This window comes from Colossoma macropomum, unplaced genomic scaffold (genome assembly GCF_904425465.1).
Source record: "Colossoma macropomum unplaced genomic scaffold, Colossoma_macropomum, whole genome shotgun sequence".
Lineage (NCBI taxonomy): Eukaryota > Metazoa > Chordata > Actinopteri > Characiformes > Serrasalmidae > Colossoma > Colossoma macropomum.
In genome coordinates this window covers 58,676,438-58,694,586 of record NW_023494792.1, presented here as the reverse complement: position 1 = coordinate 58,694,586, position 18,149 = coordinate 58,676,438, and the positions used below count along the sequence as shown (strand labels likewise).

The 18,149-nt window shown below is 41.2% G+C and overlaps 1 protein-coding gene across 2 annotated transcripts in view; it reads right to left on the bottom strand.

Moving 5' to 3' along the window:
* The window catches only part of exoc4 (exocyst complex component 4), a 253,715-nt gene extending 249,354 nt beyond the window's left edge, over positions 1-4,361 (bottom strand). For both annotated transcript variants that reach the window (XM_036577676.1, XM_036577677.1), the window contains exon 1: positions 4,262-4,361. In XM_036577676.1, the coding sequence (XP_036433569.1) occupies positions 4,262-4,341 (80 nt within the window). In that variant the 5' untranslated portion in view covers positions 4,342-4,361. The remainder of the gene's footprint in view (positions 1-4,261) is intronic.
* Positions 4,362-18,149: the final 13,788 nt, after the last annotated feature.

Sequence of the window (18,149 nt, the reverse complement as noted above, 5' to 3'; positions counted from 1 at the left end):
TTTAACCGCATGTTTATACACTTAGTAGTCAGATGCAGTCTGGCTAGTCAGACTGAAATCTCATTAAAATGTGGCACATAACATGCAAATCAGCTTTTATACAACAAACAATCACCTGTGTTGTTTCTTTGTTTTTCCTGTTCTATTCAAAAAACATCTGCTGCCTTGAAAATTACAATTTGCATCGTGTTATTCATTATTCATTTTCTTACACCAACTTTACATTAATGTTTTCAAGAAAACGACCATTAAGAATACTATTATTCAATATAATATCAAGGCAAAGTAAAAGTGAACCAATCTGGTGCTTTATTTTTAAGCAGCTCAGGCCACTTAAAGCTACTGAATTCAACTCAGAGGAGAATCTCACAGCTGAACTGAAGAAGCAGTGATGCCTCTGTATAGTCGTGGCAGTCTGCTGGACATTTCTACCCATATGCAGAACAGCAGAGGGGTTTCAGTTGTCAAATGTGGCTTTGAGAAAAGCCACATTTACACTCTTAACACCACATTTAACATCTGGCTCATGCATCTCAGACGACCTCCCGAAGTGGTTTGAGCGATCAGATTCAAATCATGTTTTGATAGCATCTTGGGTGCATTTACATCTGCATTTTAATGTAGATTATATTCAGAGATTATCCACAATACACTCAAGACACATGAAACAACCAGGTGCAAACGGGGTCTAAAAGCAGGCTATCACACTTAAACTGCTCTACTACCCCACAGGAAGAACTACATAGCTAACACAGCGTGAATGAGTGCCATTTCAGGACCGCCAGTTTATTATGGTTAACTGGGAGTGCTGGTGCTGTCGTCCCACTCACTCAAATTTGGTGACAGTGTAGCAGAGGGGCGCTGACATCTCAGGAGGCCTCACGTCTTCGTTACCCTGCTGGTTCTCCCTTTTAGTTGGGCTGTAAAAGCTGGACCTATCGGAGTCTCTGCTGCTCTCTGTTAACACTGTATACTGTAATCAGTCACTCTTTAAAGAACTAACTCTGTGTGTTTCTTTGCCGTGTTGAATATCTGTCAATTCTGTGTGTCTGATGCTGTTACTTCTTCTGCCCTGATTGGGTGCCCACTGGACCAGTGTGACCACCATGGAGCTCCCTGCTGTACAGCACTGGGCAAACCTCACCTGCATGAACTGACCCTCCTGATGCTGCTGCTGCGGCACAAACTCGGAACTATTTAATTATAACGCAGCTTCACCTGCTTTCCCCCTTTTCTGTATTTCAGTATTTTATACTAACACTGTTTGCTATCTGGGGTCGACCAGAGGAGGATGGGTTCCCCTTTTGAGTCTTGGTTCCTCTCAAGGTTTCTTCCACTGGCGATGCTCATGGGGGCTCGAACCCGCATTTTTCTGTAAAGCTGTTTTGTGACAACGTCTCTTGTAAAAAGCGCTATATAAATAAACTTTGACTTGACTTGACTGGATCGTATTCATTCTTTTCTCCCTCCAGTATCCTATTCAGTATATTCCACTGATACAAGCCCAATACAGATACCCACAGGGACCGATATGCTGTCTCTACTAATCATATGAAAAGCACTTCTGTAGGACATAACTCCAGTAAGTCTAAAGAGGCTGAAACCTAAAGGGGAACTCCACCGATTTTTCTAAATTTCTACCCAATTCAATCCTTTAGATGTAAATCAAGTAACTTACAGAGGGCTTCTTCACAGTGGAGGAGACAGGAATGTAAATATCTACAACACAAATATAGCCATTTTATTTACCATCTCAAATGTGGTTAAAATATGTTTTTTGGGGACTATTTTGCCTTATAACGTTCTCCACGTATCTCTATGTCATGAATGAATTAAAATAAGTAAGATTTAGACTAAAATCTTACCTCAAATCTGTCATAAAACAATGTCTCAGCCATTGGGCAACATATTTGTGATCATTTCACGGAATAACTTTCTTGTGATCTGAACTTTCTTCAGACGTCTGGTTCCTATCACCACAACTGTGAATAATTCTGCCTCTCAAAGTTTCTCTAGAACTTAGTATCCCACATCAAACCACTCTGAATAAGCCTGTTTACATCTCATCCATTTAATTATCCAGAAATTTATCAAAAGAGATGGGAAAACATCTGTTTGACTGTCTTTATATAATCTCAGGCTCATATTTGGATCCAAGCACAAACTCATATCATAATTAGTATCTTGTAGACACTTGGAATAACACAGTTGGATTCAGGCAACACAATTTTAATTAGCTTATCCGTTTAATTTAAAGAAAGCGTCTCCTCTAACTCAGATGCTGACTGGGGACAATGGCCATCCAACAGAATTCCCCGATGGCCGACTGCCAGAAACAACACCACAGCTCAAAGAAGCTGTTGTGATTAATCTCCACTGCAGTGCAGCTCATGGCTACAAAGCAAAGGCAAGCAGAGCACACTCTCCCCACAGAGCTCATTACAGCCACACTGCACTCTCACAGCCTTTCAGAGAAAAAGAGAGGGTTCGAAGGCAGGGTCCCTTCATAAGGGCTCGCCAAGACTGCAAGAAAAGGTAAGAGGGGAAAAAAGGCACATATGAGCTTTGAGTCTGGGACCTCACTAATCTAATCTTGAAGACTGAGTACGTCCATCATATAATAGAAATGATGAAAGGACGTGCTCAAGTGTGGCCGAGGTGGAGACCACACTGAGACGCAAAGAGCTTTTGAAAGTCCTTAACTGATCAACAGCACAGACAGAGACCCTCTCCCTTTCCCCACTGAGGCTGGCAAACTTGTTTAACAGGCGACGGCCGACTCCGTAGGTGTTCATCTCTCGGCTTTTCCAACAACGCGCCCTCGCTGCACTCTTGTCTCACCGCCTAATCTTACTGCCGTGCCTACATCAGCAAAAGAAAACATCCCTGCTGTGTTTTGCCTACTGGACGTGATGCTGCTGATCCCAGACATCTCTAAGCTCATGAGACGTCACCTACCAGATCAGAGGAACCCTGAAGGAAAAGCACAGGAGAATGGCAAGTCAGTCATCGCAAATGCTGACTTGCCCTATTGTTCATGCTGGCAGACTTACGAAGTCACCTGTGGGCCACGCTTGACCAGATAAACTAAAGTCAAGGCCTACTTTCTGCTGGCGGTAGGAAACTTTCTCCAGACATACTGAATCCAGCATCTGTTGACTTTTCAAGAGGGACGCTGAGGAAAAAAGCTGTCTTTCAAGGAGAACCGTCACTACTATTATCATTACAACGGCTTTACTGCGGCAGTAAAGGCTTTGATATGGTCCAAGTCACGTCAAGAGACTTTTATTGTCATTCCATCTATGTACAAGTACACAGTGGAGTGAAATTTCATACATTTCTACAGGGTCAAAAAAGATGGTTCTTTAAAGCCTCTTTAGTAAAGACAATGCTTCTATTTAGTACCACGAGTTCTATATAGAACCAATTCTTGCTTAAATGATTGTCTGCATAGTGAAACGTTCCATATAACACCGAAAAGCATTCTTGTATATATTTCAAGCTTGACATCGTAATAACAGAAGAACCCTTGTTGGTGCTGTATAGAACCATTTTCAGAAAGGTTTTATATAGGACCATACACAACACATTCTCCATCAGCCTGAAGAACCACACTCACCATAAAAAGAGCCAAGCATGAAATGACCCTATGTAGAAGTCAAGATTTTAAACATAGCCATTGGCATTACTAAGGAACCCTAAAAGAACCATCTTTTTCAAGGTTGTTGACCCTTTTCTGTTGTTCTAGGTTGTCAGTCTGGATGTCAAACACTTGAGCCAAGTCGCAAAGACACTTTTTAGCCCTCAAAATGACCCAGAACGTCAGCAGATAGAGAGCAGAACACATTTTACCAGCTGAAATAGACCAACAAGAGAAGAACTACTGCAGTCACGTTCACTGACAATGATTTACAGATCACTGCTGCTAAAAATGACCGTTAACTTAACCGGGTTGAGCTGCACGTCCAGCATTATGACCGACTTTCTAATGTCATTTGGCAGTATTGTGAAGGTTTCACAAAAACGGACAAATGTCATCTTCACGTCAATCAAACTGACTTGTGTGTTTGTTTCTGAACTGCGAAATAAACAGAAAAACAGGACGTAACGCTGGTCTCGCTGGGTTAGCTGACATGCTAACGTTGTGGTCATTGTTTTGCCTCGTTAGGCCGTTAAAAGAGCTCTTCTGCCAAACGTCCCGCCAAGAAACGCCGCACACACGAAGGCAAGACGCAAAACAAGCGGAAAACGTCAGGCTTACCTTATAACAGAGATTAATAAGCCCGAGGGGTCTTTGCTTTTGGACACCGCGCTCCTGTATCGCCCTGTGTCGGCTGCCATCTTTCCGCTACTACACCCAAACAGACGTCATTCGGAACTACAGCGGCGCCAGCCAATGAGGAAAGGAGTTACTGCACGGTCAGGTGACAGGACAAAGTGATCATGGGAAATGAAGTTTTTGAGCGCAGCGCTGTTTTTACTCTTTCCGTCTCATTTCCGCTGGTTTCTAACGACTGTACAGTAGTTACCACGTAGTTAATCAAAAACTACGGAGCCCTGCTGGTGACATCCTGTGTAAATAAAAATAATGCACGGCCACGCCTTATTAACGCGTGGGAACTAGATCCTAATGCGTGGCCATGACTTAGTAAGGCGTGGAAATGAGATGATTAATGCTGACCATACACTGGAAGACTTTGAAAAGACTTTTGAAAGACTAAAGTCTGACACCCTCTCACATCTAAAGACAGTGTCACGGTTTTTAGTCACAGACTATGATTTTGTAAAGACTGGGGATCTTGCAGGGTCACTATTTACAAGACTGCAACTAGATTTTTGAGATTATTCCCCATCATGCACCTGGTGGACATTCACAAGCAGATAAACACTTTTCCTTCCACTCTGTAGTGGTGCAGATGGGAAGATATGTTGGCTGAGCAGGTAAAGATCTGAGGCTCAGCTCAGTTCGCTGTAGAACTGTGTGCTCTGGCAGATCATCACCCAGAATCTTTTAATTAACCTGTAAGATGTGCAGCTACATTTTTTATTTAACATAAAGATTTACACATCAACACAACATGCAGCGATTCGGTGTTGTTGATTGGGTGTTATGAACTAAACCATAAAAAACAAACAGTGTAACAGGATGACCCGAGCGCGACGCGACTCTAACAAGACCCTCATGATTTTATTCCGACACTAGATATTTGTCTGAGACAGTGAAATCGCTTGAAAAGCCGTTTGGTGTAAGGCCAGCGTAAGTCATGGCCATGACTTAGTAAAGCGTGGGAACGAGATCACAGCTTACTAAGTTGTGGCCATTCATTACGATCTTGTTCCCACGCCTTACTACGTGGTGGCCATGCATTAGGATCTTGAACGTTACCACGCCTTACTAAGTCGTGGCCACGCATATTTTTATTTATACATTATGTCGCCAGCGGGCCTCCATAAAAACATACTTAAGCATAATAAAGTGTACTTTTTTCACTTTTTATATTTTATTTATCTCAGAAAAGTTAAAATATTATAACAGACACAACACAAACGTTGACAATGACCGTGTTACACACATTTACAATCTTTGCAAAACCATCAAATTACATGTTTTTGTTGATTTTCTAGGTGATAATAAGCGCACATCCTCTAGAGGGAACACACTGCACATTTTAATGCACAATTACTGTTTATTTGCTGAATTTAACACATTGGGAGGAAAAAATAAAGCGTAAATAAAGTGGCCTCTGCTAAAGTCATGGCACATTTTAAATTTTATATTTTATTTTTTTTCCAACATGTTAAACTCAGCAAATATACAGAAATGTTGCCCCACAATTTTCAGAACAAAATGTTTGGTCCTTAAAAAGGAAGAACTTTAAAAACGCATTTTCTCATGTAATTTGACGGAGGTTGTATATTGTAGTGTCTTGGAAAAGAAGGAAAGACAGGAGAGGCCCTGATGTCTGCTGAAATAAGAAGACCAGCAGAAAAGGCACATAAACACAGCCGGAGATAGCAGGCAAGGTCACTACTAACCATAGCTCTTCACTCTACATTATGTTACCCAGCCCAACACACAATAACACAAGCAACACATACACACACATTAAACTAAAGAACAACATTAAATAGCAACACTTGACGTCCCTTTGGTGGAGTCCTTCTGTGAACCGGAGCAAGTGGCAGCTACCGCAACACATACAATACCCTTCCCAACCCTCTCCTCACAGTGGCAGCCCAGTGTTGTAGTTCTTATCCAATGCGTGGTTTGATTAATCAGTGCTTACTTGTGTTAAATTAGCTGTACTGGTGGTGGAATTCAACAAATCAAGGCAGAAATCTGGAACTGCAGTTCTTCAAACTTCAAACTCACAAGATCAAAATATGAAATTCTTGTTTCTTTGCACTGCATTTATGTTTATTTGCATTTATTCTAAAGATATATTGTGTTTCGACTGGCTAAGACATATATTTATTGCCAAGATGAATGTCATTAAACATCGTGCTCAGTGCTATATACCATAATATATACACATACAATAACACACATCATGACCGAGCAAATCTAATTAATTGCTTTCTTGCTTTCTCTTCCAAGGTAATCCATTTTTCTGCACTTGGCAGTGGGCCGCAGCCCTTCCCTTCAGTATCTCTTGACAATCTCTGCTGCAACAAACCCAGGAGGAAAGGGCATTGATCCTGCTGGAGAGGGTCGATGTGGCAGCCTCTGGTTTGATTGATGTGTCCGTGGACAGTAGAGATAACAAAGTGGGCGATCTTTGTGTTTTCTAAAAAGAGAAACAATCACGAAGACTCTCGGGTCCATTTTTTTCACCTTTAACAGCATGAGCTTCCCTGAGCCAAGTTTAATTCCAGAGTTCTTATCAGCCTTTCTCTGCGGCCAACAGCTCATCACTCTGGCTAATCTACTGTCCTTTACTGATGACAAGGCACTGAGCTTTTTCCCATCACTTCCCATAGTGGTGCTTCCTAAACTGGGGTCCAAGGAATCCAATGTACTCCTGTCACTCAAGGACGGCTTTCTCGGTCAGCTTCACTTCTCACCGCACAGCACAGAAAGTCCGTAAAGTATGTGGAATCGGCTCTTCTGTTTTATGGGGCCTTTAGGCCCCTGGAAAACAACAGGGGGCACAGGAGATACGATGCAAAACAAAGGCTTCTCTAATGGTGAATATAAATGTGTGTAAATGTATATACGTGTACATACATATAAAACTCAGAGGACTCGTGTAGGTTCACTGGTGGTTTTGGATAGTAAATAAAATGGCTATATTTGTGTTGTAGTCATGGCGACCCCTGGTTCCTATCACCACCACTGTAAAATGTGAGTCACTAAGTCTCCCTACAATGAACCATTTCACATCAAAGCACTCTGAATGACTGCTTACATCTCTGCAATTGAAATACACAGAAATTTAGAAACATCTCATCTCATTTAATACACGATTTCACCAAACACACACTAGATACTTGGGAAAACTTGCAGCAACCATATGTTATAGTGCAATTAAGCGGCAGCCACACTTTCAAAATCTGAAGCAATGAGATCACATCCTATAAAACTGACGTCTTTCCAGCCACTCCGTATCTAATATGACAACCGATCATTTATATGAGGAGTACAGTAGTATATTGGAGTTCTTTCATTCTGTGACACTATATTACTTCCCGTGTGAAAGTGTCCTCTGGGTAACTGGACCATGGTGGTAATCCGTCTTAGTGAGATGTCTGTGTAGATTTAAAGATGACATTATGCAGACGAATCATGTCCGCTTAACAAGCTAATGGCCCACGGCATTTTGGTAATGAGGAAGGCGACATGCAAACATGCGAGAAAAATCTGCTTTTAGAATCAAATGAGCTCGTATTAGGGCTCTCAGACTGGTGCTACAAAATCAATTCGGCCATGGAGCGCTCAGCTATATTAGCTGAGAGTGAATCTCTCGTTTCCCAGCTGCACTGCCAAGCTCCACCGGCATCATTCATCTGCTCAGCCACACGCTGTCGGCCGCAGCGATACAGACTGTGCAGTTCCTGTTCAAGAGCCTCCCAGCTGGCTGATCAGATGATACGGTAGCGACTGTAACGGATCTCACACGGATCCCTGGATCCAAATGAGTCTGCTTGCAGACAGATAGGCAGTAACTACATCATTCTGGAGTACGTTTACTTTGCAAAGGTGTAAAGGTCTCGTGTCTGGCTCCAGAGAGAGAGTGAGGCACAACATAACGTTTAGTTTTTTTTGCTGAATAATTTTACAAACGATTGGAGGAACATTAATACTACGTTCATACAAGCAGCTCACACATCTCTGCTACAAATAAACACATAAACTTCCAGCACATATTGTTAATGAATAATTCAGCTGAAAGCAGAGTCAGAGCAAACATCACGGCTTACCCCATGGGCAGGGTTAATTGTAACAGATGGAGGGACTAGTAGTTAGTGTTACTCCAGAGCGGCCTCGGTCTCAAAGTCATTTCACAACGATGGGAGAGACAAAGAGGCAGGATGCATGTGCAAGTCCTTTGATTTACTGAAAACGTGGAAGGCAATGACTCTACACAAGTGAATTAACAAATAAGGAACAGTAATGATAAAATACTTGGCCCAATCCCATTTCACCCCTCGCCACTTAGCCCAACCCCTCCGATTTGTTCATCTCTAGAGGTAAGGTGTCCTGATTTTGATTGAGATAGAGGAGTAGGGCGAAGTGTTAGGGTTACTTGACTCTCCAAACGGAAGTTTTTCAGTGGCACACTCCAAACAGAGTGTTATGAGAAAAGAAAAACCGGCAAGAAACCCACAAATGTGAGAATTCTCTCCATTAAAAATGATGACAACCACTGTATTATCATAGTTTATTGTCGTTTCAATGTATTATGGCCCTTTTCTTCATAACAAGCATAAAGAATTGTTAGTAGTATGCTGATGTCTGGGTAGCTAGCTAGCTAAATTTCCCGTTCCACCTTAAATAGTCTGGCAGTACTGATGCCCAAGGTGCCAGAATGTAACTGCTGCTCCATTAAAGCAATGGGCAAATTCGAATGAGAAGCTGGCAAACAGCTGAGTTAAGCTTCACATCACTGAAGAATTAGGGGTGGGCGATATTAAATAGTTGTCCTCCTCTCTTTAAAGGCATTTAATGGCCTAAATGTAACTAAAGCCCAGCAGTGAGGAGCTGAACTTTACCCTCCTCTGCTGTCACTGCAGACTGGCAGGGTCGCCTACAGAGCAGCGCTGGTAGCTGTTAATTAAGTATTGTTCTTTTTTATTTGAGGGTCCCATTTTGTAGGGAAGATTTCAAGCACTACCCTTGTAACACAGTTCTAAGGGGCAAGGTGACAATCGTAAACAAGGGGTAGGGGTCATAATAAGAAATGGGATTGGGCCTTAGACAGAAAGGAAACAAAATACAAAGGGACATAAGGTAAACTGGTAAACAAACGAGAAATAACAAATCAAGGCCTGAGAGAACAAAGCACCAAGTGAAAATGAAGCACACAACCAGAGGTATAAATAAACATGGAACAAACCAGAAACATCTGGAACTAATGAGCAGGCTACAGACAACAGATAGGTGGGACAAATGACAAGGAGACAGGTCTGGGGAGGAGACACAGACCAAAACAACAACAAAAGCGCATGTCAAGACACACAAGGGAAGACAAACAAGGCAGGGCAAGTCAGGATGTTAGACCTTTGGCCTCGGTGTAAGGTGGACTGAGAAATTGTTCTTGAGACCAACTGAATGTGATGTTTCTGTCTGAGGTCGCTGAAAACAGAGTTATTTTTCTTTCACACTAATTATCAACAAAACCTTGAAACAGAATAAAACGGTCCTTTCTCTGCATGTTTAGATCTGATCTGTTCGCTGACGATAGAGGAACTAATTGATCTTTCCATTATGGCTTAACTGGGCATTATTTGTTGATGTTCATTGGATCCAAACTTCAGACATCCCCTGAGGGCAGATCGGATGGTAATGATGGAAATTAATCCTTGTGTGATGTTCAGGTCTGTGGGACTCATTTTCAATGTTTACCAAAAGAAAAAATGATGTGATTTATAATTAGTTCAACCCCAGATTTCTTGTCCTTTGCTCATTTTCTGTGAAGAACATATAAAATAACCCAACAACCCAATCATTGCTCTTTTTTACTCTTCCATAACTATTATGCACCTTTTCCTTTCATTTGTTCCTTCCCCATGCCTTAATTCTTCCATAAACTGCTTTAACTCCAGTTGCCCTGTTTAAGTTTATCTTATCTATCTTAAGTTATCTATCTATCTATCTATCTATCTATCTATCTATCTATCTGTCTGTCTGTCTGTCTGTCTGTCTGTCTGTCTATCTATCTATCTATCTTTGCTTGTTTCTTTTGCATCTCTGTCCTCACTGATTACTGTAAAAGCACATATTAAACATACGTTATAAAAGACTGTCTGTACCAAAACCCAGCTAACGGGAAAGATAGCTATTCATACAGTCATTTATTTATCTATCTATCTATCTATCTATCTATCTATCTATCTATCTATCTATCTATCTATCTATCTTTCTCACAATTCATCTACCTATCTTTCTATCTGTCTCTCTGTCTGTCTGTCTATCCATCCATCCCTTCATCTATCTATCTATCCTTCTATCCATCTATCTATCTATCTGTCTCACAATTCATCTACCTATCTTTTTATCTGTCTCTCTGTCTGTCTGTCTATCCATCCATCCATCCATTCCTCCGTCTATCTATCTATACTTCAATCCATCTGTCTATCTATCCTTCCATCCATCTGTCTGTCTATCTATCTAAGTATCTATCTGTCTGTCTGTCCGTCTGTCTATCTATCTAAGTATCTATCTGTCTGTCTGTCCGTCTGTCCATCCATCCATCTTTCTATCTTTCTATCTGTCTGTCTGTCCGTCCGTCCGTCCGTCCATCCATCTATCCATTTGTCTGTCTTTCTGTCCATCCATCCATCCATCCATCCCTCCAACCATCCCATCCATCTATCTATCTATCTATCTATCTATCTATCTATCTATCTATCTATCTATCTGCTTATCTATCTTTCTCACAATTCATCTACCTATCTATCTATCTGTCTCTCTGTCTGTCTATCCATCCATCCCTTCATCTATCTATCTATCTATCTATCTATCTATCTATCTATCTATCTATCTATCTATCTATCTGTCTGTCTGTCTGTCTGTCTATCTACCTTTGCTTGTTTCTTTTGCATCTCTGTCCTCACTGATTACTGTAAAAGCACATATTAAACATACGTTATAAAAGGCAGTCTGTACCAAAACCCAGCTAGCAGGAAAGGTAGCTATTTATGCAGTTAATTAGACAAAATACAGTCTAACATACCAGCTGATTCCTGACTAAAGTTAGCTACATGATGTGATTCTATCAACAGTGAACTCTCTCATGCTGGTTGTATGTTATGAGTAGGTAACTTTGATTTCTCATCTAATCACTACTATAGACTGCTATGGGGCCTGTAGCCTAAACTGAGCAGTTACTGGAGCTGGACTAAAACATGCTGATTTAGCCAGCAACAAAACGAGCAATCAAAACAAATATGAAATACAAGGTTTGTAATTTATAATCTTAATGTGTTAATTGTGCTAAATAAACTCCTAGCTAGCTACATTTTACCATAGCGATGTTACATGTTAGCCTATAGCATGTGTGCTGCATAACTGAGCATCACAAGAAGTCAAAGTTACTCTGGGACTCAGGTCGTCTCGTACAGAGATGAACAGAGCGGGCAGTTCAGTCTATGGCCGAGCCACAGCTGTTCTGAGGTCAGCAGAGAACCTCTCACTGCTCATTGGATCGCTTTTTCCCACACTGAATCCCATAAGGGATTACACTCATGCTGTTGTAATATACGCAGAATGTGGTTTGGCATTGTCTTGCTAAAATAATCAAGGCCTTCCCTGAAAAAGACAGTATTAGGGGAATTCAGCATTAATGGTGCCTTCACAGATGTGCACTTCACCCGTGCCAGGTGCACTAATACGCCCCTATGCCATCATGAATACTGGCTTTTGAACTGTGGACTGATAACAAGCTGAGTGGTCTTTAGCCCGGAGGACACAGCATTCATGATTTCCAAAAAGAATTTCAGATGTTGATTCGTCAGACCACAGGACACTTTTCCACTTCCTCTCAGTCCATTTTAAATGAGCTCAGGCCCAGAGAAGGTGGCAGCATTTCTGGATTTATTTTTGGTTACTTCTTTGCGTTTGAGAGTTTTAACTTGCATTTTTGGATGCAGCGACAAACTGTTTTCACAGACAGTGGTTTTCAGAAGTGTTTCTGAGCTCATGCAGAGAATTCCTTTACAAAATCATGTCTGTTTTTTATGCAGTGTCGCCTGAGGACCCAAAGATCACGGCCAGCAAAAACTGGTTTTTGGCCTTGTCCCTTACATACAGAGATTTCTCCAGATTCTCTGAATCTTATAATGTTATTATGTACCGTAGATGATGAGAAGAACGAATTCTTTGCTATTTTATGTTGAGAAACGTTATTCTTGAACTGTTGCACTATTTGATCGTGCAGTGTTTCACAGAGTGGTGAACGCTGCTCATCTTTACTTCTGAAAGACTCCGCCTCTCTGAGATGCTCTTTTATACCCAATCATGTTACTGACCTGTTGTCAATCAACTACCAGGTATTTTTTTTTAGCATTACACAACATTACCAGCCTTTTGTTGCTCCCTTCCCAACTTTTTGGAATGTGTTGTAGGCATCAAATTCAAAATGGGCATATATTTTCAAAAAACAATAAAATTTCCCAGTTTCAACATTTGACATGTTGTCTTTGTACTATTATGTACTCAATGAAGTAAAGAGTTTAAATGATTTGTACATTATTGTATTTTGTTTTTATTTACATTTTGCACAGCGTCCCAACTTTTCTGGAAATGGGGTTGTACTTTAATTCAAGTCTGTGATATTAATGATGGAGTTCTTTAGGCTGTTGGCTCTTTTAGCCTGTTAGTTAGCTGACCAGCCCAGTTCTAGTTAAGAACATAAGTTGTCAGTCCCTCAGTTTAAACAAAAACAGGTTCTTACTTCATCAGTACACTCTGTGGTCCATGCGAGCAGCATGAGAGTCAAAGATTATTCCATTAACAGCACAAGGATTTTTAGTGCCGTGGCGCAGTAATACATGATTCAATTGTTGTGAGGCGGTCATAGGTGTGTGTATATCGTGGATTTTACAATGGCTTCAAACGCAGCTCAGCCAATCAGATTTTAGGACTGGAACTACCCGTTTTATAATTCTCATTATAAGATTGTTGTAAGAAAATTATAAGATTATTCCACCTGTTTCTATACATTTTTACTTATTTAAAATAATTTTATCTAGTTAAAGTGTCTTATTCCATTGGCAGATCAGTTTACTTGTCTCGACAAATAATGAAGATTATTTTGCTTATTTCAAGAAATAATGCTTAAAACAAGTAAAATGACCTACCAATGGAATAAGACACTTTCATAAGATTCAATTTCATAGAAACAAGTAAAAATGTCTAGAAATAAGTGAAATAATCATATAGTATTCTTACAACAGTCTCATAATGGGAAATATTACATATCTTGTATACATTTAAGGTGTTTTCACTTGCTAAGATATCACTTTTTGCAGTTTATACACTCTAGAACTCATCATGCTGCTTTTGTCAGCAGTAACATCATGAATAAATACAAGGGAAGCAGATCTATGGGCAGCCATACATGCCTGTGCCATGACACTACCTCCACCATGCTTGACTCACGCGGTGGTATGCTTCGTATCATGAGCAGTTCCTTCCTTTCTCCACACTCTTCTCTTCTCATCATTCTGGTTTCATCTGTCCAGATGTTCCAGAGCTGTACAGGCTTTTTAGATGTTTTTTTGACAAACTGGAGGGCGTTCTTGATCTAGCGAACTGTTGTGAAGGTTTTTTTTCTTCACCAGGAAAATTATTCTTCTGTTGTTCACCAAAATCAATTCTCACGGTCTTTTGGTGTTTCTGAGCTTTCTTTTTAAGAATGTACCTAATAGTTAATTTGGCAACACCTAACGATTTTGTTGACTCTTTGATGGGTTTGTTTTGATTTTTCAGCCGAACGATGGCACTGGCAGTGAAACCCTTTGAAGTTCATATTGAGAATTAACAGCAACAGCATCCAAATGCAAATGGCACAATTGACAACTAAAGACCTTTCATCTGCTTGCTTATAAGTGAAATAATGAGGGAATAACACACACTTGGCCATGGAACAGCTGAGCAGCCAATTGCCCAATTACTTTTGAACCCCTAAACGTGTGAAAATCTGTTGCTGTTATAAACAGCTAAAATAACAACTTAATGGACCTGACCATAGAAGCAAATCCTCAGCACTCAAACAGACTCAAACGATGAAAAAGTTAATTTTATAGTACACAAAGAGTGTCCAGGGTGAATCTGGAGAAATTTCTGTCAGATCTCTGTCTAAATTCACAGATGATGTTACTATGGGAATGTGAGATGATGTCCAAAAGCATGTTCTACTTGTTTCTGTTTAACCACATGAATTGCGAAAATCTATTTGTAACACGACAGAATGACGCAGATGCTGATGGCTACAAGTATAATGAGAGGCTTTACTGATGAAAACACAATCCAAAATCGAAGTCAATAAACAGGCATAGGTCAGATCCAAAAAGGGCAAAAAACACAGAAGCACAAACATAACCAAGCAAACAATCCGAAAAGGGGACAGGGATAAGGCAAGTCAAAAACAGAGCAAAAATGTCAGAACCAACATAAAACAAACAGATATAAACCCTCAGTAGCTCTAGAGACAGAAGCAACACCTCACAAAGAACCTACCCTACAAGCCTGGCCTTTATAATAAACTAATCAATGAACTACAGGTGAACATGATCAGTACACTGCAGAGTTAGAGTGCTGATTGGAGCGCGAGAGTGTGGCAGGAGTCACGTGATCCCCCAGGGGGTTCTGGGAGCTGGAGTCCAAAGAGACCTCAGAGCCGAATGGAGTCATGACGCTATTGTTACGTTTTACCTCACATTAGTTTGTGCTAGTTTTATGTCTTCATTTCCACTGACAAGAGAGCCAGTTTAAGGGGAGCCTGGCCACTTCCTATTTCTCCCATTATATCAAAAAATTGAGCGCAAAACATTACACAGAGTTACCTGTGAGTGAGTCTTTAATGAATGGGGGTGAATGGAGTAAAACACATTGCTTGTGGCTGCAGAAGCACCAATGTTAGTGACATTGTCCAGCTTCGGGCAGAGGCTTAATTAGCATTTTCTAATTTGCATTTGAATTTGAAAAATGTCTGGAATATGTTGCCACACTAAACCACACACACACACACACATCATCTAAACCGCTTATCCTTCTGGGTTGCGGTGGGGTGCTGGAGCCTATCCCAGCTGTCACACTAAACCAGTTAAAAACAAAAAAATCTACCTTGTTTCTAATCATTTGTGTGGGACCTTCCTTTATTTTGGAAAGCAAAAAGATGTGTTCCACTAAAAATCAATGAAAACTTCTCAGGATCTTTCAGTTTTTCAATAGCAAACTGGTTTTGGGCAGTAGGATGCTTACATCACTGCTACTTTTTACTGATTGGTTGGCATTACTGCTACTGAGTGCTGATTGGTTGGTGAGCTGATCAGCTCATTGGTTTATTGCAGTGGTTTGCACTCACTGATGTCATGAATGTGTATAAGGCCCTGTTAAAAAGTCCTGTAACTGAAGTTCAAAAGTGCTCAAAAATGCAACAGCGCTGTTGAAATATTATATGTTTTTCTGTGTTCAGAAAATTATTGCATTTTTTCTGTATAAAAAATGATTAAGCATTCACAAACTATGAATTGCAAAAGCTGCTCAGGAACCCCTTCATTTTGGACTCGACCAGGAGCGCCGGTTAGTTTTTTTGTGTGACTTGAGTCTGTGCATGGCGCATCATGGTGAATGTGGAAATGTGTTCTCTGGAGTGATGAATCACATTTCACTGTCTGGCAGTCTAATGGGAAAATCTGGGTTTGGTGGATGCCAGGAGAACACTACCTACTGCATACTGCACAGGCTGGGGCTGTATTTCAGTGCTTGGTCCCCTCAGTTCCAGTGAAGGGTGACGTTAATGCTACATCACACAAACACATTTTGTACAATAACACATTTTCAGATATGTTTGGAACAGTTTGAGGAAGACTCTTTCCTGTTCCAGCATGACCGTCCCCGCTGGGCACAAAGGTTGATGAGTTTGGTGTGGAGGAACTCCAGTGGTCTGCAAGGAGCCCTGACCTCAACCCCACTGAACACCTTTTGGATGAACTGGAACATTGATTGCCAGTCAGGCTTTCTCAGCCAACATCAGTGTCTCACAAATGCTCTTTTGATTGAATGAGCACACACTCCCACAGACACACTCCAAAATCTTGTGGAAAGACTTCCCAGAACAGTGAAGTCTGTTACAGCTGCAAAATGGTTGCAGTTCTATATAAATGCCCGTGTTTTTGGCATGAGATGTCCAACAAGCTCACATAGGTGTCATTATCTTTTGCTGACATACTTTCAGCCATGTAGTGTTCTTGAGGATCGTATTGGAAGGGAAAAAGTAGCTTTGTGCATCCTTAATGTTTTACATTTTCCATTATTAGAACAAGTGTGAAGACAGCAAATGTATGAAATCACCACTATCTTTTATTTTAGAGCGTTCAAAGTGCCCCTCTTTTCCTTGATGCCACTTTACGCACTCTTGGTGTTCTTGATGGAGCTTTACACCCTTGGCGTTCTCTCAAGCAGCTTCACGACGAGCCATCTGGTTGCTTTTCCAACAACTGAAGAACATCCACATATGCTGAGCACTTGTTGACGGCTGAATATTGCTTGTTTGGAAGGCAAAATCACATTACATTAGCATCCACTTCACTATTTAGACTTAGAGACAAATTCTTTAAGCTTAAAAAACATGCATTTAATCAGGTGTGTAACTTTAATAAGATGTACAGTGAGATTGGGGATGTGAACATGCTTTTACTGCCTGATGCAAGAGCTGCTGTGCATCTACTCTCCTACAACAAGCCTATCACTTGTACAGCTGTCTTGGCTCTGCACTTGACGCTACATTAAAAGCTATCTATAGACAGGGGTGGCGCCACACCTCCAAAAGTGGTGGGGCAAAACATATTGTTTCAAAAAAAAGAAAAAAAATCCCAAGCTGGCTGAGTGCTGAGTGAAGCAATGCATTAGGCCACTGACTGAAATTGCTAAAGCTTGGGCAAAATTTGCTCCACAACCCATAATCAAACGCATGTCATTACTTTATTGCTTGTCTTTCGTTATTTACAGCAGCTCGCAGTGCAGGAACAAGCACTCGCATCCCTGCAAAACGTCTGATCAATAAACAAACACTCACGTGTGTGTGAGCGCCTGTAAAGAGTGAGATGTTAAAGCAGCAGGTTGTGCCGACAGTACCGAGAAAATGTGCAGTGGGGAAAAAAAGTGCTCTGGTGTTGAATTCCCTCGTGAATCATCGCGGTTCAGGTGTTTGGTGCTGCCTGAATGCAGGTGGAGTTTCACACATCAAAACCCAACTACAGAAAAAGTTCGACAGGTTCGCACCAACCAGGGCAGGTCTGACAGCACCTCCCAGCTGAAATGAAGATTCTGATTGGCTCTGCTGTTCAGTTTTACTCTGCCTGTTTGTGCTGATCAGCGCTTCATGCAGTTTAGGCAAAGCGGAGGTTTTTATGTGTGTCCTGAACTCAAAAAAGTGGTGGGGCGTCACCACAGTACTTTGAAAAGTGGTGGGGCGAATCGCCACCGTGGTTCTGGCGGCCCTGTCTATGGATCTATAATGGGATGGTAGCTGCAACAACATTATGGCCTTCCTGCTCCCATTATGTAAAAAGGCTAAAGGGCAGATTTACTAACACTGTTTCACCTTCACTCTGTACCAAATAGGCCACAGCCAGGTCTGGAGTAGGACAGACCGGGAGTGACATGATGCAGACCAGCTGGGCTATGCAGGTCTAAGCTGGTTTATGCTGGCCTGGTTCTGGTTTAGCAGGTCACCCCAACATGGTCATGCTGATTGACCTGC